Source organism: Brachycentrus maculatus, unplaced genomic scaffold (genome assembly GCF_059751285.1).
Source record: "Brachycentrus maculatus isolate JH-2025_06_01 unplaced genomic scaffold, ASM5975128v1 h1tg000344l, whole genome shotgun sequence".
Classification (NCBI taxonomy): Eukaryota; Metazoa; Arthropoda; class Insecta; order Trichoptera; family Brachycentridae; genus Brachycentrus; species Brachycentrus maculatus.
In genome coordinates, this window is record NW_028281093.1 from 45262 (window position 1) to 72388 (window position 27127).

At 31.0% G+C, this 27127-nt stretch overlaps 2 protein-coding genes across 14 annotated transcripts in view; both read right to left on the bottom strand.

Moving 5' to 3' along the window:
* Positions 1 to 3371: 3371 nt before the first annotated feature.
* On the bottom strand, positions 3372 to 6664 carry LOC148303828 (phospholipase A1 member A-like). The gene is made up of 4 exons (XM_088269314.1): positions 6418 to 6664; positions 5291 to 5439; positions 3989 to 4224; positions 3372 to 3385 (listed from the first exon to the last, which is right to left on the bottom strand). The coding sequence occupies exons 1-4, from the start codon at positions 6532 to 6534 to the stop codon at positions 3372 to 3374; spliced, it is 516 nt and encodes a 171-aa protein (XP_088125440.1). The 5' UTR covers positions 6535 to 6664.
* Positions 6665 to 12074: 5410 nt separating this feature from the next.
* LOC148303829 (synapse-associated protein of 47 kDa-like) overlaps positions 12075 to 27127 on the bottom strand; it is a 114611-nt gene continuing 99558 nt past the window's right edge. For 2 of the 13 annotated variants that reach the window (XM_088269277.1, XM_088269275.1), the window contains exons 5-9: positions 25108 to 25245; positions 23650 to 23789; positions 22413 to 22543; positions 19297 to 19458; positions 12075 to 14914 (exon numbers count right to left, since the gene is read on the bottom strand). In XM_088269277.1, coding sequence (XP_088125403.1) covers positions 14772 to 14914; positions 19297 to 19458; positions 22413 to 22543; positions 23650 to 23789; positions 25108 to 25245 — 714 coding nt within the window. In that variant the 3' untranslated portion in view covers positions 12075 to 14771. Of the gene's footprint in view, positions 14915 to 16647; positions 17376 to 19296; positions 19459 to 21661; positions 21864 to 22412; positions 22544 to 23649; positions 23790 to 25107; positions 25246 to 27127 lie in introns of those variants that run through there. The other 11 variants (XM_088269285.1, XM_088269283.1, XM_088269284.1 and 8 more) reach the window with 9 other exon arrangements.

The following is a 27127-nucleotide window of genomic DNA, read 5'->3' on the forward strand; positions in this document are numbered from 1 at the left end:
AAGAGGCATCTTTGGGTGCCTGTCCATTTGGCTCGCTGTTGTGCTACTTTATTAAGTAAGCATCTAAACTCCCCAGCCCTGCTTAGTACTGCATTGTTCCCTAAATGTTCTCACCAATGAATCCCCAACATACGCCTGTAGCATCACATCTTAAACACCTCCAGTCGCTCCCGCTCTGCTTGCCCGATAGTCCACATTTCGCTTCCATGTAACAGTATGCTCTAGACTGGAGTTTTAATTAAGGTTTTTTCTTATTTTTAAACTTACATATATTATGATCATGTAAACAGAATGTCAGATGACAGACTTCCACGTTTCACCCTTCAAGGTAACCTTAAAGGACAGGCAGATCTCCAAAAGGGTGGAAAGACAGCTGGGAGTCAACATCCCAAGAGCTACAAGCAGAGGCACAAACAGATCCTTAGGATCTAGAAAAAGAAGAAGGAGAAGAAGAAGACATATAATATAAGATTAAAAAGATAAAGATTTTTTATTGAATGCTATTTATGCTTATTTCCGGCTAAACTTACTTGTACACTACTTGTTAACTTCCATACACAATTCCATACCTGGACTCTACATGAAACTTAAAGGAAGTCATTATCATAATGAGAATTCATTATGTTAGTGACCTCCTTAGGAAGTTAGGAAGGTCAGGTTAGGAGTCAAAACAATCGGCGGGTATGTATGAGGAGATGCATGAACGTGGAAGAGGCGAAGAATGTTTGCAAGGACAGAGTGGTGTGGCGTTCTATTCTCTCTGCCTACCCCTGCGAAGAAGCGGCGTGATGGTTAGTTAGCTTTTTTTTAGAATTCATTAATTTCTCGGTAAGGTTAAAGTTCTGCGAATAGACATCTGATTGGAAATCTATTGAAAACCCAGGTCTATCGACCTGGCTTAAAGTCTCGGAGAAGACTCTCACTTTCAGTCGTCTTGCATATTTTTCTGAGCTTCTTGGTCTTTTAATCTGTTTGTACAGATCCTGCGAGTTTCATGGCGTGATCAGGTCACCAACCTAGAGGTCCTCCGATGGATGAATACCAATAAGGAACTCCTACCAACCATCAAGCAGAGAAAGCTGATGTACTTCGGACACTTTATGAGAAATGAAAAATATTGTCTTCTCCACCTAATCATACAAGGAAAGATTGAGGAGTGAAGAACTCAAGGACGCCGAAGGATATCATGGCTGAAAAACCTGCAACAATGGTTTGGCAGAAGCACCAAATCTCTGTTCCGAGCTGTAGCATCAAAATTGAAGATAGCCATGATGATCGCCGATCTTCGTTAGAAGTGGCACAGAAACTTCTTTCTTCTTCTTCAAGAAGACAGAGCAAAATGTCTATCTCCATATTTTGTAGTCTTGGGCAATATAAGCGCTACATCTGGTCATGTCTCAGACTTGTCGGTCCATCTTGGACTTAGAACTCTTGTTCTCTGTTCTTGTGCATTCTCAGTGACTTTGATTTCTCCGGGTTTTCTCTTTCCTTCCTAGCAACATGTCCAAAATAGGAAAGAAATATTCTCTTATATGTGCAGAGAACCTCTCATTTGGCCGTCTCACAGTCCATACGATGCCTACGCATCAAATGCATCGAGCGATTCATATGTTTTTTTTTCAGTATAAGTTTTGATACCATACGGTGATATTGAGAATACCAAGGCTTTCACTGGTCAAACTTTAATTTTCCTTGAGACGGATTTGTTATTTTCAAAATTCAGTAAAAATATTGCAGATTTGGCAAAATTTATTAATTTTTTCACAGCATCCATTCCTCCATGATATATCCTACATAGATAGATTAAATTTCTGATATTTTATAGTTAAATCAAATAATCCAATTGTATACATTTAAAGCATTTAATAGAAGAAACATCTGGAAACATCAAAACCCAATCAAAAGATTTGTAAATTATTTGTTAATTGAAATATTTTACACATTTCAATCATAATGAATTATCATTACAATATTATATATTAAAAGAAATTTATTTTCAAAAAGTGTTACAATAAATATTATGCAGTATAGAAGTACGGTGGATATGACACTACTCCTCATTTTGCGCATCATTCTGTTGTTCATATTTTGTTCCATTTAAACCCCTTCCAAAAGGTGACTTTGCATTGGTCATTAAATAAAAATTACCAGAAATCCTGAAAAAAACAATTGAACATTTTTAAAAATAAATAATGAAAACCCAATTTAATTAAGTTTAAATAAATATTGAAAATATAATACAGTAGTAGTTGTAGTGTTGAGTATTTGTGACATTGAGAATTTAGTGATGGGACAAATTCAATAATAATTCAAATAATCCATAAATACTAAGGAAAAATACAGTAGCCATTGAGTATTCATGACTAGTGATGGGATAAATTGAATAATTATTCATTTAATCCTTTTTTTTTAATATTTCATAGTTAAAAGTCAATCAATTTATGAATTTGATAAATTGAAATTACTCGATAGATTAAGATGAATTACATACTGCATTGGCTCTCTGATGACAGGCCCTGAAAGCCCTGAAAAAACCTAAATTATTCTAAATTTTTGACCGAAAATCTCCCTTTTTTTAAAAATATTAATATGATTACGTAAGTATTTAATTCACCATAATAATTTAATTATTTGAATCTTAAAATCTCTTGATTTATAAGAGCGATGTCTCGACATATGCAATTCCACTATCAATGACTTTGTCTAGGAACAAACCCCCACGAAAACAGAGGAATGACTGTATAACAACTTACTAAAATAATAATTCTCACCTCGGTGAAGCTTCATATCCCATGTATACTATATTTTTAGTCAGACAATTATCATATTTAAATGCTTCATATTCCGTACATTCAACAGCGGGAAAAGCTTTGGGATTACGAACAGACTCTGCATAGTAATGACAAGATCTCCGGTGACTGCATAAAGCTGAAACATATCAGTAAAGTTTAATATTAAGAAGTTGACACGATTATTGTAGATAGAGACAGACTTCAAACCACCACTGTCACCTACAGGCAGTGGCGGGCACAGGGAATTAATTAGGATAGGCAGTAGAGGTATGTAGTGAGGTAAGCTAGTTACTACTTACTAAGGTAGGCAGTAGAGGTAGGTAGTAAGGTAGGGCAGGTACTAATTGTGTTTTTATATGTCACGCGCTTAAGTTTTTCTGCCTATGTAGAAGGCAAGCCCCTGCTTTGAGGACACTTATGAGGCACCCACGCCAGAAAAAGAAGATAATACATTTATTTTTTACATTTTAATCAAGAATTCTTTCATTTCTTTAAGAAATTTATACGAATGACGAAAAACTCAATGGCTGTTATGACTTGATGAATGGGATTTCCCAATTTCTAATTGTTGAATAGATATCAGTCTGTTAGAGCTTTAATAATGTAAAAATAAAAATTAAGTAATGGCAGTGTCCTTAAACATAAAATCTCAAACTGAATCAGGTAAAAAACCTGATTGAAACTATTTAATCTTTTTTACCATTCTTTCATAATAAGTAAAGAATATTCATTATTCACAACATTTTGAGTGTGTCCAAATACCTGTTCACAAAATCTACATTTATCTCCAATTTCAGGAGTTTCTCATGTGTGTCATTATAATCCAGGGTTCGGACCTCACATACTAATAAAAGAGTTTCTGCTCAATAAATAGCTTCTTTTCATCTCACCAATAGATGTCTTTAGTGAAGTTCTAGTGATTCAAGAAAAATGTTTCAAAATTGGTTAATATATATAGAACTTCCAAGAATTTGAGTAGTGTGGTTGTCAATAATGGGTAAAATTGGTGAATGTTACATCTGTGTAAAGTGATCACTTAAACAAGCCTATGACGGTCGTCAGCCCCTTAAATGCCCAGACTTCCACATTCTTCTTCATCTTTGATGAGATGTCAACAAAAAAAATATACATATTGTGAAAAAAAGGAGTTAAAGGTTATTTTGCAATATTCTCACAAGTTGTATAGTAATACATACGTATGAATTGAAAGTTAGAAGATCCTAGAGATTTAAATATACTCTGTTGTGGGCATCCCGGTTGTAAAGCTTCTCCTCCGTTGACCCAAAACACAGCTCTTCCTTCAGAAAACCGTTGTCCCATGCCCCTTGAGTCTGTGTGGATTGTGTCTACAAATAGCGCATCATCTGGATCCAATTTCCCACTTGCAACAGTAAAGTAGATAAGGGGAAGTGCACAATCCAATCCTGTAATTCTTCAACCAGAAAAATAGTAAATCTAATTATACGACAGAAAAAAAATTACAGTACTTTGCTTAACAGTAAATTAGCAACTCTTGGCAATTAGCAAAATGTACCTGCCACCGTCGTTTTGTATATTTTTTCCATCTAATGGCAGTAATCAGTAATGCTGTTAAAATTTGACATTGTAATAAAAAGTTCTTACACAAAAAATTTTTGGCCAGTCTTCACTTCCTTAATTCTACTCTCATTTGGTATATTCTCAAAATGTACTCTTAAAATATATTATCCAGTAAATTGGAATGCTGCTCGGAAACCATATGCCAAAAAAACCAAAGCTGACACTTAGTATTTTTAATATTTATTTAGAGTTCCAAAATAAAAATATTGACATATCGTAGTCGTACAGGAGAAAGTGACCAACTACTAAAACTTAAAATGTTCAGGAGGGCCATTTAAGTCACTATTGCTTGGCAAGAAAATAAACACCAATGCAGTTAGTCATTTTTAACTAGTCAATATATTATACTTCCAAGTTTGAAATCCTTTGGGATGTTTTCAGGGCAATATTAAGCTAGTAAGATATCAAATAGTCAATGATCACGTTTTTGTAAAACAATGCACTTGGTCACTTTCTTTGTGTGACTACGATATAAAAATGTAACTATTAATCCCAAAAAAAAGTAATCAAGACCAATGATTCTGAATTATGATAACTCTGTTCCTATACATCCCATTCACCAATTTTTTCAGTAAGAACTATATACTATATTCCAGATTTTCATTTCGATAGTCTGCGCTGACATGCCATTTTTATGGGGATGTTAAGATAAGATACAATCGATTGTAGATGAAATTTTAAAAAAGGTAAATCAAAAATATTACAAACAAATTTTAAGGAGCTCCATTATAATAACATTAGGTAGAACAAAGGGGTTTAAAAAATGAGACCAATGCCATATGAGGTCAATGATTCGTATGAACTTGTTTTTGAACCTTTATGTAATTGCACCTTCAAATAATATCCAATTGTACAAAATCAGCATTTCCATATATATTTAAAAAAAAAACAAGTTATACCTTTGCAGAGTCACGCCAGATGATTTCAAGGTACGTCCAATGGCAGCAGCAACATGGCATCCTAGAGAGTGTCCTATAACATGTAGACGGGTCTCGCGCAATCCTTGCGCTATAGCCTGTAGCAAATAATATCCAACTGCCCGACCAACCTTAAATTATTCACATAAAGAAACAATATTCACAACAATAGAAAATAATATACTTTAAATTTAATATACTGTCTATTCAATTCTGAACTAAAGATTAAGCAAACAAATTTTTAACTTTGGACTGACTGGAGCATTTCGTCGTAACGTAACATTCGCGGCGAGCATCCGACTTTGGTTGGAGCACTCGGAATGCTGTACTGACTATACGAATGCATGCATCGTAACGTGTTACATAACGACCAAATGACTCCAGTCAGTCCCCACCTTCATACATCGAGCTTTCGAATAAAGTTTAAAGATGTAGTATAAAAATCCACAAAAACTGCTCAAAATGATATCTTTAAATAAATCTCGACCAATGAAAATATTTGATTTCTTTAAGAAAAAGTGAATAAATACATTTAAAATTTCACAAAACATATTTATTTTATTTGATAAAAATACCCTACAGATTCATTGTACTGTAATCTGAATGCTCCACTAGTCCGAACAAAGTGTAAATTTTTGGCATTCGGATTATAGAGATCCTGCTGTATTTCATATAAAGTTTTATATGTCTATTAGATCTAACGAATTTATAAAATTGTGTTTGATTAAAATATCTACACAACCCTGCCTTCCACTAAAATTCAGTTCTGCAAGGACATAAATTCTTCTTTGTTCTACTAGAAATCTTATCTTATCTTATAACCCTTATCCGCACCTAATGGTGCATAGGGCACTGCATAGAATTGACGCAGTGTTATCTTGATCATTACTTACATGAAGGCAAGGTGATCACTCTTGCGCTTCATGAACCAGTCCAGGGTAATATTAAATAAATATTACAGTGTAAAATCACTAATATTTAGTTTCACTCCCCCTGGGAATCGAACCCGAGACCTCCAGCGCGGTAGCTAAACACGCTGACCATTACACCACGGAGGCAGACTTTTACTAGAAATACCCGAGGATAATTAATACAGCTGTAAAGTGTACCGTCAACGTGTTGGTTGCTGCATTGGTGAGATATGAATTAGTAGCCATGTTTATCCAGTCTAAGGTTATCACATTTGTGGACGGTCTCGCTTGGAGGTATGCAGTCACTACCACCATATCTCTAAGAGAATTCACGCTTTGCTCATACCCGTGAATATACAAAACAGTGTTTTCATTCTTCTTGTAACTTTTTGAAGACAATACTTTGGTCAAATTTGCCAGTACATATGTACTATATTGTTTTATGGTAGTTCTGAAATAGAAAAACAATGTTTAAATATATAATTTATTTTTGAAGCATTAACTTACAACAACTATAACTGTAACTTACAACATTTTGAGTGTATCCAAATATGTACTTGTTCACAAAAATAATGTGAAAATGTAACTTTGTTTTAAAATCACTATAAATATTTTATAATAACTTAATTATAATGTCTATAGGTTATTATCTAGTATTAATCAGTCTTGATAAAGAAGCGGTTAGTTTCGAAACCGGTAGACATTTAAATTAAGTTATAATAATAATAATATAATAAAACCCTTATCCGCACCCCAATGGTGCATAGGGCACTGTGTCATATAAACGCAGTGTTATCTTGATCGTTTACACATGAAGGAAAGGTGATCAGCCCTCCGCTTCAGGTACCAGTCCATGGTAATATTGAATAAATATTACAGTGAAAAAATCACTTATATTTATTTTACCCCCCTTGGGAATCGAACCCGAGACCTCCAGAACGGTAGCCGAGCGTGCTGACCATTACACTACGGAGGCGGACATATTAAGTTATAATAAATTAAGTTATAATAAAATATTTATAGTGATTTTAAAACAAAATTACATTTTAATTACGTTTAAATATCTTTAAAATATCAAGATATTATATGTTTCAATGGAGACGAAGTATCTTTTAAAATAAAGGAAATATGAAAGGGCATTTACGGATATATTTGAGTTAATTGATCACTTTATACACTGTAATGTTCATCATCCCGCCCATTATTGACCATTCATATTACTTGAATTCTCTGAAGTTTTATATATGTTTCGCCTACTTTCAAAATCCGCCAGATCCAATTTTATAAGATTTTAAAATAAATACTCTATCGGAATGCCAATTGTGGGTTTTATTGTTTAAAATATTTATATACTTGAAAACACTGCTAAAAAATACTTAAAACCAGCGTTGTACTTCAAATTCCACTATATTCATGGAACTTGCCTTCTGACCCATGTCAGCCAATCAGAGAACGGGGATATGTCAAAAATTAAGATGACGTCATTATCGGTTTGTGTCTCGTGTTTTTTTTAAATACTGAAAAAAATCTAAAAAAAATTTAAAATTCTCTATTTTATAATATTTTATCTAAAGATAGACAAATCTTTTAAACATGAATGTTACCTGGAGAATTTTGCATGTTTTATAATAGGCGACACATTTACAATGTTGTTTTTTTTTTAAATACATTGTTTTTTTTTTACACATTGTTAGTGCTGGTTTTTTCATCGACCCCAATCGTAATTACAAGTAACCTAATCACAAGTAACCGCGAATGCAAATCCGATCTGTACAATGTTTTTCGGCATCCCTCGCTGCACCAAAAGTTAGCAAATAGAACGCTTATAAGCAACTCCCGGTCTCTACCAACAGTATGTAAAAGATGCTTTTAAGCATTTCCTGCAAAGAATGTGCTAACAACTTCTTTTGTATCTCAGTTGAAACAATCAATGGAAGTTTAGTGCAACCAAATAATTAACAAAAATATTGGTTCCGAAATATTTGATAAATGAAAATGATGAAATACCACTTTTGATAACAATGATGGTCGATTGAAACACCACTACTTAACCTTTTCATAGCCGCAAATAAATTACGCCGCAGTGCTCAACAGGCCAAGTATTTTTTTGAAAAAAAAAAGTTGTCTAAAGATTTTTTTTTTGTTGTTTTTATTTAATTATAATTTACTTACCAAATATTATATCCCGCATCGATTGTTAGAGTTTTATTCTTGAAGTTAAACCAGTTTCAAATTTTCAGGGTTGTCACACTAAGTCGCACACGCAAGTTTTTATTAAATTTAATATTAACACACAACTATTATTTATCAATGGAATATTTTAAAATAATAAGAAAAACACAAAAAAATTGAGCAAAATAAAAACCCCTGGCGTTCAAAACAATCGATTAAAATAATCAATATTTCAAGTGGTTTGAGTGGTAGCCCTAATGACATCTGTCAACTGTCAGCTGAAAGTGATACCGATAAATCACTTAAAAGTATTTAAAAACTTTATAAAATATTTTGTGACAACTTCAACTGATGGCAATGTATGTTCCGTTTTTGACAGATTGTCAATATGAGTTAAAACTGCGGAGTAATACGTCATCAAAAGTACTGACGAGATATCTCGTCTCTGGTCATACGGGCACTCCGCCATTTGCCAAGATATCTCGTCTCTGGCAACCATCGGGTTAAGAAAAGTGAAGTAATATTTGGATTATTTTCTTATGCATGACTGATTAATTATCATTGAAATAAAATATTTCAGAAAAAAATTGGATGTTCAATGTTGATTTGAACACAGAACCTCATAATTGCTAATCGTTCTAATACAATGCAGAGACAGATGAACCAAAAATACGAGTATGCAATACACCAAAAATGTATTTACCCTTGAAATAGTTTTTTTATGATATGCATTATAATATTTATATGTATCCAACCTCATAAAAATAATAAGAATCAGTGACTATAATGGTTTGAGATGACTATCAGCATATCATCAATGTGCAAAAAATAATAATCATTTATGTTATACTAAAGTTACAATTGGCTGACGGCAAAAGGTTGGATGGAAAAATATACACTGCGATAATATTTCATGTAACTTTGTCCATTGAATATAAAATATACGCAGTGTAAAGGATACAGGATACAATTGATAAAAATGACAATTTATTGAGAATTAATTGATCATCAGCGGCATAGAAGTGACTTAAACATTAATAATATTACTAATTTTCTCCAGAAGGCTAAAAAAATTATTTCATTGGCACTAAAAATATCAAGTTGTGATCCATATTGAATAACTTAATTTGATTTTATAATAACTAGCGTCTAAAAGTGCAAAACTAAATAGATCAAAAATAATAATTTTTATTGTGTGACACATACCCATTATAGAGCCTCAATTGAAGATCTTCGACAGTATTTTCTCTCTTGCTCGAAACTATAAAGAATGAGTGTATTATTATAAAATAATTAAATAGGCGTTTTGATAAGAGTTTTTCTAAAATCAGCAACAATGATTCTTAACTTACCTTTTTTATTACATCTTACAACTCATATCGCTCACTCCTTTCAAGAACGTCATAAATAAAAAACCATCAATATTCAGTTGTGCATGTTTTCAGAATGCTTAGAAAATGTACTATATCCCAGCAAAAGGGATATATTTTTAAATTAATATTTACCCACTACTGGGCAAAAAGTGATGTTTTTGCATTTTGAAGAAAAGGTATTGTTTAATTATTTTTTTAAATAAACTAAATATTTTTCAAGTGGAGAAAAAAACTTCAGGTTTTACCTAAAAAGATCTGTGGCACAGTAAAAAGTTCTGTAAGTGGCTTGATATTTATTTTTAATACATTGCATTTTATTTTTAAACTTTATAAACGTTCTCTTGAAAAAAATTTTTTTGATTAATGACGTTCTTGAAAGGAGTGAGCGATATGTCAACCAATTACTCAAACAAAAGTTTTCTTGATTTTTTTCATGTATTTTTTTGCCAGATGTCTCAATAGGTCTTATTTTCCATTTTGGCATATTAATGGTCACTGGACAAGTTAGCAATAAGTTTTTCAGATAAAAGACCAATAATGAAAACGCGACTGCATTTGCTTCTGCATGCATTTTCTTTTCAGGTATACAATGTACTAATCATCTTGCTATCTTCTTTCCACAAGTACCTGATGGGCATCTATCTCTTTTTTTTTCGAACAATGTTTTATGTTTTTCATGCCTTTAGCACATTAAATTAGAAAAAATTCCAAAGCATTTGCACCATTCGCACTCTCATTGCACACAAAAATTTACATCATATCTCAGCTACAGCTTTTTGGAAGAGTCAAAGGTCTGTATATAATTAAAAGACACTAAACAAACTGATGCAACGGCTTAAAGACACCCATTAAACTTTCTCTAACAACGACCAATTTCGGTAAATTTTTGTAATTCATTACGTTCCCTGGAGCCTCCTGATTGACACCACTGTCCGTACATGAGAATTGCAATGTAGTACACGCATCAGTAATTTTAATACGGTCACTTTTGAGATCACAAACTGCATGTAAAATAATTTGGAATAAAATTCAACCATATTTCATATAAGATCATTCTTACCTCAAAGCATCAATCTCTGACAAAACAAAATATAACACATAATTAATCGTACAAACCTGTACACCAAAATACACAAAATATTACAAAGAGTATTGCTTTAGACATTTCTATAGTCCTCAACCACATCACAGCTAATACTGATTTTAGATATACCTAAATTATCATAGCCTGATGGTATACTACAATATAGAGGGCATAAAGAACTAATGATTCAGGAAGGTAATTTATTGTGCATTACCATAATTGTAATACAAATAAATATTTAGAGATTTATTATTCTCATAGAGCATTTATTTAGTATGTTATATAGCATTTGACGGCCTAAAAAGGATTTCATTAATATACCAATTTTGGAAATATCACTAGACTAGCTTTGATTACTTGAGAAAAAAATAGTTTTTAATAGATCCCCATATTTGAAAAAAATGAGAGGTCCAATCGATTTATCATTGAATGCATATTTCTTAACTGCAAAATGTAATACTAGAGATGTGATTTGAAAACAATTGGTCCAAGACTACCCATTAAAGAGTTTGTAATGAAAACCCTTGCTAAAATAAATTATTGAAGAATTTTATTTATTTTTGTCAGACATTTCAAAGTTTGAATTTACAACAATAAGTCCTTATTGGGATTTCGCATGCAGAAAACACGTTTTACAATACTTTTTTCTAAAGAAATTTATTCTGAATTACTTGTCTCTCAAAATCATTATTTTCTTGCTACTTTCCTTCATTATCCATTTACTAACCCTTACTGGTCCAATGTCGAATCTCATTCTACATCAATTTTTTGCTCTTAGGTCCCATGTCGGATGTTATTCGTCATTTTTTTCAGCATTAGTATTATTTATTTAAATTCTAAGCTTACATCTTTGTCACTCGTATCTTTTACAACAGTATGTGGAGCAGACCACAATATTTTTTTTCCAATTGGAATGTAACTGTCTACCTAGATTATTTTTTTTAATTTTGGGGGACCGGAAAGGGTTAATAGTTCATTAATACGTTATTTAATGACATTATGGATAATAGAGGTGGATTGTAGAATTTTGATGCATAATACTCACAGTTCCATTTGCCAAATGTAGTATCTGTTTTTTATGTAGATTTTGTTTTATTTATTTCCACATAGTTGATCTTGTTTTGTAGTCTATGGGTGTTTTCATGCAGTGTGTTATTAGTGTTTTTTTGTTGTTTTTCTTGAGATATGTGTGAGTGATTTGGAGATCTAATAAATAAAACACAAAATTAGATTCATCAGTTTATTTACCATATTTACGTACATTTAAATACAGTATAATAGTACATAATTTTACATTGACAACAGAATTTTTTTCCAAAAATCCAGCATAAGAATTATTTCTGCAACAAGTATTAAGTAAGCTAGTTTGCGAAAGACTCATTGTAGAATCCTCCATTTAAGAACACAAATAAAAAAATGGAATGTCAAAATACGAAAATACAGATATATTTCAATTAATCCATTTAATCTTTGAGAACAAAATATCCCATTGTTAAAAATATCCAGAGTGTTTAGAAATAGTTCCAATTGTTGAAACAAATCATTAAGCATATAAATGAACAATTAAATATACATTACGAGGAAATTTGATAGTACGTATTATCGACAAAGTATTATTCTGTTGCCACGCATTTTTAACTCTAGTGGAAAATAAAATTTGAAATATTATAACAAATACATATTGTATATATTGAGTAAATTCCATTATATCTATATATATGCATTTATGATACACAAAGTACACCGATTTATGGAGAGACTCACAAAAGAGGAGAAACATTATCTTTATAATAAACAACACCTAGAAGTATTTCCCAAATAGATTATAGTTATAAGAATTTGTTTCATATTTTAGAATGAGAAACTGTTTACTCCAATTTATATATATTCCTTTATATGACCTAAAGTAAATATATTTTAATACGACCTTTCGAAAACATGGTTCGAAAGATAACATTTAGTGAAAACCGATGAAACATTTTAAGAACGGACATTACTTTAACATTAAATGAAAACTTCGATATACCATCGTAGGGATAAATTGTTTAGATGTCTTTTTACTTATTAAGGTAAACATCAACAGCAAATTTACATCTAAATGATGTGTTATTTCTTTTTTATGAGGCCTTCATCTTTTTATCCCGTATCTTTTAAACAGGTTTCTCACCAGACACGCAAACCAGATATCACAAATGGAAATTATAGGATTACATACATATAACTAAACTTATATATAAATAATCAACATACAAGTAAATTCAAATTTAATTATTATTTTAAATTAATTTATCTAAAGCTACTACACATAAGATACAACGAATGTATTGCCCAATAGTACATTTTCAAATAAATTTTAAGTAAATTATTAAATTATAAGTCTTCACGTAATATGTATACACATAGTTTTAAGCTAACGGTTAATGGCCCAGACATTGGAACATAGGCATAAATGATATGTTAGGATGAAATTATTGTAGTAACTAGATTATCATGGCCTTTTAGATATTTATCATGCCATATGTTGTGTATCAATACAGATAATAAACACTGCAATTTGATATGCAGCATATTAGACCCAAAAAAAGCATCGGAAGTTATAGCAATTGCATAAAAACATCAGTGACAAAGTTAAAGGCAAAAATTGTTAAAACATTTTTTTTATTTTGAGATTAACAAGATATCAAAGACATATGTAATAAACCATGTAATTCCCACCAGGCAAACATGTTTCACATGATTGTGTAGTTATAATTTACAATTTTTTTATAAACTTTGTTTAGTTGATTACACAGACAGACATGATTTTCCTGAATTGGCCGTGCTGATCAGGAATCTGACATAAGAATTTTAAAATCGATTTAAATTAACGGTTTACACCATGGCTCATTCCATGACCTGATAACATCAATCCAATGAGATTATGCATAAAACATTTAGCCAAAGGAGCAATCTATGCAATCACACATGTACCATATATGTATTAAACATACTGCTTATTCTTAAAGAGTATTTTCGAGAGCAAAATTACATAACTCTCACATTATCAAAGTTAAGCTGTAAGATGGACTTTAGTGATTTTGCACAAAGAAATAACTAATAACAATAGTATGAGTATTAATTATTTGCATTTTTTTTTGTAATAAAATGTTTTTTGTTCCCAAATAAACACATTTTACCGTTTAACCTTGAACCTTAAACTTGAGTGTTTGTACAAATTAAATAATCGAAGCTAAAAAAATCTCGTAGTTAAATACTTGCATAAGGAAGCATTTAGTATTTTTGACGATTGATTTTATAATTTTCGTCGGCCTCCATGGTGTAATGGTTAGCGTGTTTAGCCACTGTGCCGGAGCCGAGTTAGATTCCCAGTGGGGGGTGAACATAAATTTTAGTAATTACCTATAACGTTGAGATAGGCATTGTGTTATCAGAGGGACAGTTATAGGCAGGTTAATGTTTTAACTATATTTTTATTTTAAATTACTCATTTCAGTAATTTCTGCTATTTAAAATGTAAAAATACAGTTTAAAATATCACCCTTTTAACATTCTCTAAGATAAAGGGGTACCCATCTGAACGCTGTAGGGGAGTTGACTATATTTAATTATTACCCTGGACTGGTCCTGAAGTAACGAAGTCCTTCATGTAGGTAATGACTGAGATAACACTGTGTCAATATAATGCAGTTCCACACCATTGGGTGCAGATAAAGGTTAGAAGAATATTTTAAAATGCATATTTTTTTAGAGTAATAGTATAATATTGTTATTTCACCTCAATGTAATTATGTATAGGCTTTGGCGGATGGGTTTTACATGGTTATATCTCTAACATCTTATGTTAAACTTTACAATACACTGCTGAACAAAATGCGTTTATTAATATGGGTTACAAGTGGTACAGTCTTTAAGGAGATGGTTGTTTATTTCAAATCTTCATCATCGTCACCGAGTAAATCTTGACACTCCTTCTCCCACTGTTTGTCTTCAGTTTGCAGGGGCTTGTCACCTGCCAACACCTCATAATCTCTTAGTTCCGCTTCCAATTCTGTCTCCCATTCTTCTTCTAAACAATTACTTACATGAGGAAAAATCATCTACAAACTTAAAAAATGCCAGCATTCTAGAATTTTTGGAACACTTTGACAGAATACATTTTTCGATTCGACATTTCGAAGGAAAAAAATGGAGAATGTGAAATATGAATGTATAATATAAGGTTGGATACCATTTTAGAATTACTAATTAAATAATTAAACAGTTTGTCTTATGGGAACCTGTGATCATCAGAAGTAACAAGGATAAATTTAATGAAATGAGAAAAATAATATTTGCCTCTAATATGAGAACAGTAAATTTACAAAATAATCAAACAAATATTGAAGTATTTTATATTAAAATATGCTTCTTATTCGACACCGATGGTGCATAACGCGCTGCATCAAAAGAATACATCATCTTGATATAAATTACCAGCCATCCATGACAATCAATGTATTAGATATTATAGTTAAAAGATATTTTATTTAATGTGCCACATAAAACACCAGAGCATAAATGATTTATTTTTAGTTTTACAGAGAAGACCAATGAAAAGGCACTGCTGAATAATAATTTTACGCAGCCTTGCATACAAATTAACTATAAAGTAGAAATAGCTACCCTTAATAGAGATACCTTCATATAGTATCTGTCAAAATATTCCAAAAAACTTGAGCAAAAAGAATTCATACTCAATGAGAAGTAAAAAGCATCTCATCAAACAAAGAAAAAAATTACTTAAATTTTTGTAAATCATGCAAACAAATGCACTGAAATAGATATTTTAATTAATTATAAATATTTTAAGTCAATTCTTTACAGTTTTATTTTTTTAAATGTTAATTTACTGTACTAGAGCCATGTGGATATAATTATCAAAATGAAGACAGACAACGCTAAAAATAAAATAATGAAGTAAAAAGTAAGCATTTTACTTCACACATACCTCGACTATAATTTGTAAGTGATTTTTGAAATGTATTGTCAAATTACAATGATACTCTAATTTTGGTGATTTGCAATTATTGAAAATGCAATACCTACATATATCATCTAAGTACATAATTTATATTTATAATCATGATAATATATAACTATTAATTACATATACATACACGCGTTCATAACAACTTAGGTCATCAAAGTCTTGTCTCCCTTATACAGGAGACACGATATAACACTTTCAATCTTCAAAGGAAGCTTCAATAAAGACAAGGGTTTATGGTACCAATATATTCCGAACTCCTTTCAGTTCTTAACTAATTTTATGATGTATGCGATATAAAACTTGCGAAACGTTTGTATATCATTGTTGTTTTCAAGATTCAGATGATAATCTCATAAAAACTCGTAAATTTTCAAACATTTATATCTACGATACAAACCTATCTACCTCCCTTTTCCACTCTTTAAATTTTCAAATACCTCTTCAAAATAATGGTACCTAAATTGAAAATTGTAAGCTTTCCAGTGAAGATTTTACTTTCCGAAATACATATTACGAAATGGAAATGAATACACCGATGATAAACAGTTTTAATCAATTGGATGAACACAGATATTAAACAATTTGTCAACCATGCGCAAGAAAATAAACTCTCAATTGTTATAAGATGCATTGTTTAATTGCGAACATACGACGATTCCTTGTACGCATATTTACAATTTTCAAAATAATTTTTGGCAAATCATAGTATTGCTCGAAATATTATGTAAATAAAAATGGAAATACAATCATCTTTTTATGTTTTTTAGTGAATGTCAACCTTTACTCTAAAGTTCCTATGTTAATAATAATGATCATTAAAATAAATATCTACATATTGACATTATAAACTAAATAACTTTGAACAGAAAAATAGTTTATTTTTGTAAGAATTCAACTTTGAACATGCCATTCGGTATAATATGTAACGCAACATTTATCTTTAAATAAAAGTCATACATACCACTCAAATTCTGAGCCAAAGTATTGTAAATATAAATGCCACATTTTGAAATATGTAATACGGGTAAGTTTGCAAAAACAAAACCAACTATCCCCATGCTGTTAAAAAGTTGTTACATGAAAAAGCGTTATATTTTCAGTTAACAGTAATTGTATATATGATTGTGTGCCTTCGTACTTTGATACAGTGCAAACATATGTAAGCTTCGTAAAATCTGTTCTTATTTTAATAAATTCTAAAGACTTAAAATTACGAACAATACAGTTTGGGAACAAACACAATGGAAGAATATTACAGTTTGACATTACTCAAAATTAGATTTTAAAAAGAAAATGTTGTCACATTTTAATTACCTTAACAAAACGCTCAATTACAAAGTTTGTCTCAGTACATTAACAGCGGAGTATATATTAGTTTAAAATTTGTATAGTATTTTATTGACATGGTAACACATTGAATAATGTTAGGGCAGAGTAAAGTATAGGAATGCTTTTGTGTCGTCAGTTGACAGTTAACTGGTAAACTTCTTCCTTTAGGCTGGGACCACCGAAGAGACACCACCAAGAAAAAACACAATTTAAACCAAATCACCCTTTTGCTGATATTTACACAACCATCAAATGCAAATAACTCAAACAAAAATATAGCACAATAAAATATTTCAATAACAAATTCAAGACTTATTTCATCCGTCACCTACAAAGCTGTCTTTAAAAAACTTAGTATGTAAAAGCTCATTGATTTGAACAGTGATAAATTCGACCTTTGACGATTTTTATACAAAATTTTCAGGGAAAAAGACAATCAATCTAAGTTACCAATTTCATTTACTGCTTTTTTTCATTTTGTCAACAAAAATACAAATTTTATTTGAAGCTTTGGTCACCACGAAAGATTTCTTATTTATTTTTACTAAACCAAATTAGTATATGGGTTAGAATGTTAAAACTTTTATGAAATATTATAATATTTTATAGAAACAAGCAAAACCACACATTATGCACTATATCATTATTTTTATTAAAATAATATTTTCAATCACATTTTAGTCAGTGCGTAAAGCCATCATTTAGCTTCAAATAAATGTACTTGTATTCAATTTTAACCCTTTGATGGGTAATATATCTATTAGATCCACTGCGTCCAATTGTGTCCCACTGACTATTAAGCCAGCAGAGGGGTTAAAAATAATATATTATTGATTTATTTACAACATTTTGAGTGTGTCCAAATACTTGTTCACAAAATCTGGATTATCTCCAATTACAGGAGTTATTTTCATATTATTTTTTGACATCTCATCAAAGATGAAGAAGAATATGGAAGTCTGGGCATTTACGGGGCTTACGACCAATACATCTCACCAATAGATGTCTCTAGTGAAGTTCTAGTGATTCATGAACAAGGTTTCTAAATTGGTTCATATATATAGAACTTCCAAGAATTTGAGTAGTGTGGTTGTCAATAATGGGTAGAATTGGTGAATGTTACTTGTGTGTAAAGTGATCACTTAAACCAGCCTATGACGGTCGTAAGCCCCGTAAATGCCCAGACTTCCATATTCTTCTTCATCTTTGATGAGATGTCAAAAAATAATATTGATTTATTTATTGATGTTTCATTTGTGGGGTTAACAATTCAATATCAGAATACAAAATTCAGATTATTTTATATTAAACAACGGTGTAATTTACATGCAAGGAAGCCAGTTTTCACTAGTTGATATTGCTCAAGATTATTCTAGAGGAAATAAATATATAAGAAAATAATAGATACATGTGATGATCAATGAGTGTGAAGGATGGTAATTATCTATGAATTATGTAAATTGCTTGTGCCGAAACTCAGGTTAGTATTACATAGTGAATGTTATTAAATGATGAGAATAATAACAATATTAAAAAAATATCTATATTAAATTGACAGCATCATTCATCGGTTCTTATAACGCCTATATACTTGACAGAATAAGTAATATGTTTTAAAATTAAATTTTACATTTATTTCCTAATCAGATCAAAAAGAAATGTAACGTTGGTTGCATAAACAAAATAACAGCAAAACATTTCACCAAAATTATGTATCATTGGAAGACATTAAAAAAAAACTTAAAAATTAGTTTAATCAGTTATGTATGTACTTTGAATGTAACTAACTGTATTGAGTGTTAGATTGTAAATGTTGAAATGACATATTATCATAAATTTAACTACCAGTAAATACATGTTAATTTATTTTCAACCCTTGGTAGAATTATTAAAGAAATTGGCAACAACAAAAAAAACAGCCAATAGCAAAAAGCAATTTTAAAAAAAAATCAGTTACAGTAATAATAAATTTAAATGGAAGAATACTTTAATTATAAAATGCACAATGCTTTATTAAAACGATTTTCAGATTTAAAAAAAGTAAGTATTATGTTTCTTTTTTGTATATATTTAATAAAAATAAGTCTCACCGTCTTTATTATTTTTGTCAATTGACAGTCCACGGACCCTTTCTTCGGCCTCTTTAGAGGGGTCATTTTTCAGTTCCTGTTTTTTTTCGGACTCAATGAGCTCTTCACTTGATTTCTTAGTGTGGCTTTTTTTGTCCGAAGAGTCCGCATTTTCAACTACTGCTGTTGCAAAAGTGGTGTCGATGTCACGGGATGGGATGAAATGGGAAAATTATAAATAAACAAATCATACAAAAAAATATATACTTAGCTAGCAAATAAAAATTGAAGTTTTTAATTGCTTTAGGAAGCAATATTCAAGCTGAAATAAAATAAATTTAAAGATACTAATTTTGAAAAGAAAAATTAATACAGCACCTATTACAGTAAAACCTCGATATAATGGGCTTATTAGAGAGAGGGGTTGTCCATTAAAGACGAAAATCCGTAGTATAAAAAAAGGTTTTAAATAAATCAAAAAACCCTTTTTTTGAAAATATGAACAATATAATTAGATATAAATAAACAATGCAAAACACAAACAAAATTATATTTATTGCCTTCGGACACTCATCGTGAAGTGACGTTTCTGTTTGATATCGAATTAGCCATGTATAATATTAACAGGACATTATTTTTTTTACATTTGACGGGATTTTTCGTCCGTTTTATCCGAAGTTCGTTAAATAGGGGTTCGTTATATCGAGGTTTTACTGTACTCGTTAATAAACAACAATAAAAAACAGGAATTGTAAATACATAATACTATGCAAAAAAAAATCAAGTCATTATAATATGAGCTAGCTCTCAAATTATAATGAATTCTCTCAAAAAGCAAAACAATCTATAATCATAAACTATGTTTAATTATCTGATTTTTAGAGAAATTATGGATCCAATAAGATACCAACTTTAAATTTAGTCTTTTAAATCTTTTTATATTTGTCCGCCTCCATTAATTATTATTATTTTAATGGTCAGCACGCTCGGCTACAATTTTGGAAGTCACAGGTTCGGTTCCCGGGGCGGGGGGGGGATCAAATAAATACAAGTATTTTTTTTTACTCAAATATTTATTCAATACCCTGGACTGGGACCTAAAGTGGAGGATTGATCACCTTTCCTTCATGTGTTAACGATCAAGATAACACTGCGTTTATATGCAGTGCCCTATGCACCATTGGGATGCGGATAAGGGTTTGAAGAAGATTTTTCAAAAAAGTGGCTTGTGTTTGAAAATAAGGATCAGGTAGTGGTAGAGTAGGCATCGAACCACAAGACTCTGAAACAAAGTCTAAAACACTACCACAGGACCACAATCAAACCTAATAAAGTTAAGATTAAATATACTTAATCAATATATCTTATTTCAGAAGTTTTGAGATATTTTTAATTATTTAAGTAAATTCAAATATTTCCCAATGTCTTGCGGTACAAAATTTTTAAATTTTATGAGGATTCAGAATAATGTTCAATTTTACCCTAATTTACCAAGTATCGAGATTTTTAAAATTTCTCACCGATTTTTTTTCTAAATGAGTATTCGATATCGACGTGCCCTACGTAAAGTGCTCTAACAACATTTTTGTCAATTTCGAGATGTTTGGTGTATGTTATCACCTGACCGTTATCTACAAATATAAACAAACAAAAAAAACAAGTAATAATTTAAATGAATGATTTTTTAATTTTTTACTACAGGACTAAAAAAAAATCTAATCCTGCAACATAACAAATTGATAGAGTACTTGAAAGGCTTTATATTTAATCATTTAGTAAGACAATGACCATCAATTTTTACATATTGTCATTATGGACCACAGAGTACCTAATGTTATTTTTCTTCATTGCCCTAAGGCGTTTGTCAAATTTTCCAATAAAAAATATAATATTATTTATACTTGAGTACTTTAGGTTACTAAGCAAGCAAGAGAGACAAAAATCTCACGAGTTATTTTTTATACAATTATGCAGTTTGCATAAAATGAACTCATTTTGGACATTTTTGCTCTGAAATAACAATAAAGGAATTAAACCTTAATTCCAAATGTATGAATTGATGATTTAAACTACTTAAATAAAGAACAATCAATCTGGGTAACTTTAGAGTCAGGGGCGACATTGAATAAAACTGAAATATTAAATATGGAAATTTTTATCTTACTAATAACCGGTCGAATTTACTATGTATTAATATTTTTATTAACTTTTATAAATACACTACCCTACTACAATATTTTTAAAAAATCAATCAAACTAATTGTAAAAAACAGGCGAATGTCAAATAATTTTAAATTTGATTATGGTGTCAATTTTAAAATACCGTTTTCCTATTTTTTTGAAAAAAATATGAAATTGATAAATTCAAATATTTCCCAATGTCTTGCGGTACAAAATTTTTAAATTTTATGAGGATTCAGAATAATGTTCAATTTTACCCTAATTTACCAAGTATCGAGATTTTTAAAATTTCTCACCGATTTTTTTTCTAAATGAGTATTCGATATCGACGTGCCCTACGTAAAGTGCTCTAACAACATTTTTGTCAATTTCGAGATGTTTGGTGTATGTTATCACCTGACCGTTATCTACAAATATAAACAAACAAAAAATATATATAAAATAAATTACGCCTAGTTTTCAGGCGTATAAGACGCTATTTATTTTGAATTTTCGAAATGAACAGAACTCCTAAAATGCTAACTGCTTAATTTTGACAAAGCATTAAGTTTTTAAAATGATTTAATACATTATTTTATCGTGTTTTTGAATGAATAATACGAGTTTAGAATTTCAGATAAAACCGTTAATAAAAAAGAATACGTTAAAATCTTCTAAGCTCTCTCCTGTAAAGTAACAGATTTGCAGATAGAGTACTTTAGGTAGGGGCCGTCGATATGAAATTCATCAAAGTAAACTCCAATATACGTAAGAGTTTTGACTATAACTTTCTTAACAAAATCAAAAGCTATTTCAAAATTGATAAAAAAAAAGGTTCAAAGTCACCCAGATTGAATGTATTTGTTTACTAAATAAAACAAGCGCATCTAGAGAGAATTTGGATGGTTAAGAGTTTGCAAATTAAAGAAGCGATTAGAGAGATATCTCCGAGTCTGATCTTGGACCGGTAGAATTACCTTGGGGTTCATCAACGCTGGCCAGTCGGGAGCCGGGCTGACTGTCGTTGGCTCCCTCGGTAGCCTCGCTGGCTTGGCAGATTAGCGAAACGCGGTAGAAATAATTCCTCCAGAAGTTTTCTTCCGTGATCCTGAAATGCAGTGTGGAAAACAATAAATAACCTCTCCAAGCTTCTTCAATCAGATAGAGAATTAACAAATTTTTACAATCCTCATTCCACCGATCGCCGTTTACAGAAGACTAACCAAAATTACCAAAATATATATCACTGAATCGAAGACTTTTTTATTAAGTAGTAATATTTCAGAGCATCACCGAGCATCCGAAACTATGGATGGAGCGCTCAGCTCGGTGTACTGACTGCCTGAATGCTCGCATCGTAACGTGTTACGTTATGACGAAATGCTCCGGTCAGTCTCCACCTTAAGGTTTATAGTGACATCTGTTGATTATTTGTTAAAGCTTTATTATAAATAATGTGCTGATGCGGTCAATACGTTAAGCAAGTGGAATTAGCCATTGTCACTCATCAACTAACGCTCGATCAGCCCCACATGAGATGTGTTAATATCTGGAACTCATGTATTGCTACTTACTTCTAATTTCGATTAACAAACTCAATTAACCTATTAACCGAATAAATTCTATTTCATATTAAATCTTAAAAAAAAATTATTTAAGAATTCTTGTTTGGATTTCAGTTATTTATTACCTTATAATACTTGTACATATTTATAAGAAAACATCTCACACATGTGTGTGGGTATACAACATATAATGGGGTAAAAAGCTTATTGTAATCATTTGAAAAGAGAAAAATAGGTGGTAAAACAATAAAATCAGTAAAATTCAAAAGAAAATAGTAATAGATTTAGTTATTAATGCATTTAAAAAAATCAAGCAAATCCTTTTGGAAAAGACAGGTAACAAGGACAAAATTGCCCTGTAGGTAGCTTGCAGGTTGAGGCATTTTATAATTGAGTTAATTTTATCTTTATTTTATTGAATTTTTTATGAATTTCAACGATAAATATTTATTCATTGTCAGTGCCGTTTTGTATTTTGGGGAATAATCCTCCTTAAAGGTTCGTCCTTCATCTAATTTCATATCGACAACTAAAAAAGAGATTTTTTCAGGCGCGCTTTAGGGCATTCTTTTAACAACTTCAATAAAGGCCGGTATTGCTTATAATTCTGCTCTCTAGGGTCTATGTTTTGTAGAAATATGATACTTACACTTTGGGCACCAGATCGAACCTCATCTTCTCTAAGTTGGGATCCTCAGCCATGATAAGAACGGCCACGGCATAAGAAATGTCGTAATCAAAGTTGAACTCCACACCTGCGGGAGGAGCACGAACGAAATTCCTTCGGTCCTGAAAGGTTAGTACACACACACATTAACACCTTACAGGCGGTTATTTTTTAAGCTGGCAGACCGCTGGCAATGGGCGAAAATCAAAGTGTTTTCTGCCCGAATTTGTTTTAAATCGCTATATATTCTAAAATAATAAAAATTTCTACTAAACTATAGCTTAGTTTGGTTAGTAATTTTATAAAATTACTAACCAAAAACCAAGTATTATTTTTAGTTCAATTTGATTAACAGAAAACAAAGTCAGTGTTAGGGCATAATACTTAAACTTTTGAGTAAAACAAGATTTCTATTTTATAACATTACAAATTACATATTTATTATTTTCACTAAGCCCAAATAACAAAATCTTTACAAGACCTTTACAAAATCTTTACAAGAGACTAGTATGTGGTATTCATATAAAAATATTGGATAATTCCTTCTTTTCTAAGGCAAAAGATGAGGCCGGCGCAGAAGGTAAAAATACACTTCGGCCGTTAAGCATCAATCGACGAAACAGGTTGAAATACCTTTGCAGCTAGAAGTGTCATTGAAAAAAAAATGTTATACGGTAAACACAACATAAACTGCTCTGTACTAAAGTATGGAGTTTTCCGTCATTCTAATAAAAATTGAGAAAATTTGCGCCCCGATGATTATATTTACAATTCGCTCACTCCTTTCAACAATGTCAATTTTCAGTTGTGTATGTTTTCGGAATGCCTAGAAAGTGTACTATATCCCAGCAAAAGTGGCATATTTTTAACATAATATTTACCCGCTACAGGGCGGATAGTGTTGTTTTTGCATTTTAAAGAAAAGGTATTGTTTTACTATTTTTTTAAATACACTAAATATTTTTCAAATGGAGAAAAAAACATGTTTCATGTTTTACCTAAAAAGATCTGTGGCACAGTAAAAAGTTCAATAAGTGGCTTGATATTTATTTTAAATACATTTGATTATATTTTTAAACTTTAAAAACGATCTCCTGAAAAATCAAGTTTTTGGACATACGACGTTGTTGAAAGGAGTGAGCGAATTATGACGCAGTTTATTTACAATTCGCAAGACTTTAAAATTTATGCAATATGGATGTACAAAAATGGGCAGGATGGTGAACATTATAAGTGTACAAAAGTCATCACTTAAGCCAGCCAAATGCCAGGTCATAAGCATTAGGATACTCGGACTTGCATCTTCTTTCATATAATAAAATGAACTTGAAATTGATAAATCATTCGTAGGGTAAATAATTCAGTGTCTGATAATAATTATAAAATTGAAAATAAAATTAGCTTCATGATCGAGAAGAATAATAATCTCCATGAACTTACTGTCGACAGGGAGAGACATTCTTCCTTGAGGGCAGCCTCGTCAGCCCTTCCGAGCCATGGAAGCTCCGCCTGTCCCTTTCCCCCCGCCTGGTTACGGATGAAGGCATCCTGCTCTTTGTTGAACTCCCCCAACAAGCTCTGAAATAAGGAGAAATAAAAAACTTTGTAAAAAAATGCATATATTAATATACAAAGAATACATAAATCTGTTACTGAGCAAGACTTAATGGGATTTTAAACAACAACAAAAAATCAAGTCAAAAAAGAGGATATATATATCGCATTTGTGAAAATTAATATACTAAAAAAAATATATTTATAGTTTTCCTAATCAGCACACAGTGAAGAAAAGCGAAATTTGTCAGATATGCATATGTATTCCTCTTCATAACATAAATAAAGGCAAATCATGTGCTTTAAGCCCCAGATCGTTGCATCTTAAATAATGATAAAAAAGAAACCAATTGAAAATAAATCTTTATTGAATATATTTTGCAATTGGCGGGAATCAAACCCGCGACGCCAATTTCGCAGTCGAGCGTCTACCTAACTACGCCACGGCGCTTGCCGTTGTATATTTATTCTTTAATTAAGGTTAACAGTAAAATGACAAAAGATAATTCAAGTAAAAATTAATAATAACCACTCATCATGAAGAATCTAAAATCAATTATTATTTTTAAGCGACGTTGTAATTAACACACAAGCAAAGCGGAAAATTCATCAAATTAACGAAAATAATTAAGAGAAAACGTGTATTTAATTAGTAATGTTGATCGTTCCCCGCAATTCATCAAAACTGGGAACAAAATGTTAATTTATAGTTCATATCCCATAGTGACATAGCACGATGGGACCAGGAGATCAGATTAACTCCGTGAAAATGGGATCACTAATAACACCCCCGGACCTACGTAGATAGAGTGAAGGGATTTAATTAAAACCATTCCGTAGCGCCTGAAATCCGTAAAGTCTCCAGTAAAACTAGAGGCGTAACAATTATTTACGGCAACTTCAAAAGCACCGAGTAATTAACTTAAATGGAGGCATTCAATGCGAACATGGAATCGTCCACCAAAATAGAAAAACAAATTTCGGACGCGAGAAAGAAAGTTTACATGATAATCTTCTCTGTTTAATTACAAAAGCTAATAAAAAATGCGAAAATATTTTTTTAAATGTAGATTAAATTGAAACAATATTTACGGAATATTTAATAATTTTTACATTAACATTGTGGAAAAACATGATAATAATTAAACACCTTTAAAAGATCACTTTTCGTATACTAGTTTCGAGAACAACGAATGTTCTCATCAACGGGTGAAAACACAACCTGTATGTACACCTGTTAATGAGAACATTTATAGTTCTCGAAGAGACTTTCAATCAGAACTCTACAAGTTTAACTTTAAACCTTTTTTATCGCTATTATTTAACAAATTGCAAAAATATTCGCCGTATATACGTATATATGTATGCATTTATTAGTATGCATAAATTTAATTTAATTGTACTTTTAGTATCGTGTTTAGATTAATAAACTCAAAAAGTGGTCTTTTTTATGAATAATTGAAAAACCCTAATATAAGAAATAAACCCTAACCTTAATATAAGAGTTTCTGCTTAGTAAAAAAGCTTCTTTACATCTCACCAATAGATGTCTCTAGTGAAGTTCTAGTGATTCAAGAACAAGGTTTCTAAATTGGTTCATATTTACAGAACTTCCAAGAATTTGAGTAGTGTGGTTGTCAATAATGGGTAGAATTGGTAAATGTTACACGTGTGTAAAGTGATCACTTAAACCAGCCTATGACGGTCGTCAGCTCTGTAAATGCCCAGACTTCCATATTCTTCTTCATCTTTGATGAGATGTCAAAAAATAATATGAAAAACCCTGATGGATAATTCTAAGTTTGCATCTAAATACCCTTAAATGAACATAGCGATAAAAAATATATATACAAATATATTCTCAAGCTTTTAGATAAATTGGCATAACATTTTTACGACCGTAAAA

Bases quoted from the DNA above. Each gene is read 5' to 3' on its own strand.
- LOC148303828 (XM_088269314.1), bottom strand. From the start codon at position 6,534: ATGGTGGTAGTGACTGCATACCTCCAAGCGAGACCGTCCACAAATGTG. The intron at 5,440-6,417 runs GTACACTTTACA...GAATAATTTAAG, and splicing joins CAGCAACCAACACGTTGACG to GTTGGTCGGGCAGTTGGATA. The intron at 4,225-5,290 runs GTATAACTTGTT...TTCTGGTTGAAG, and splicing joins TCTGGCGTGACTCTGCAAAG to AATTACAGGATTGGATTGTG.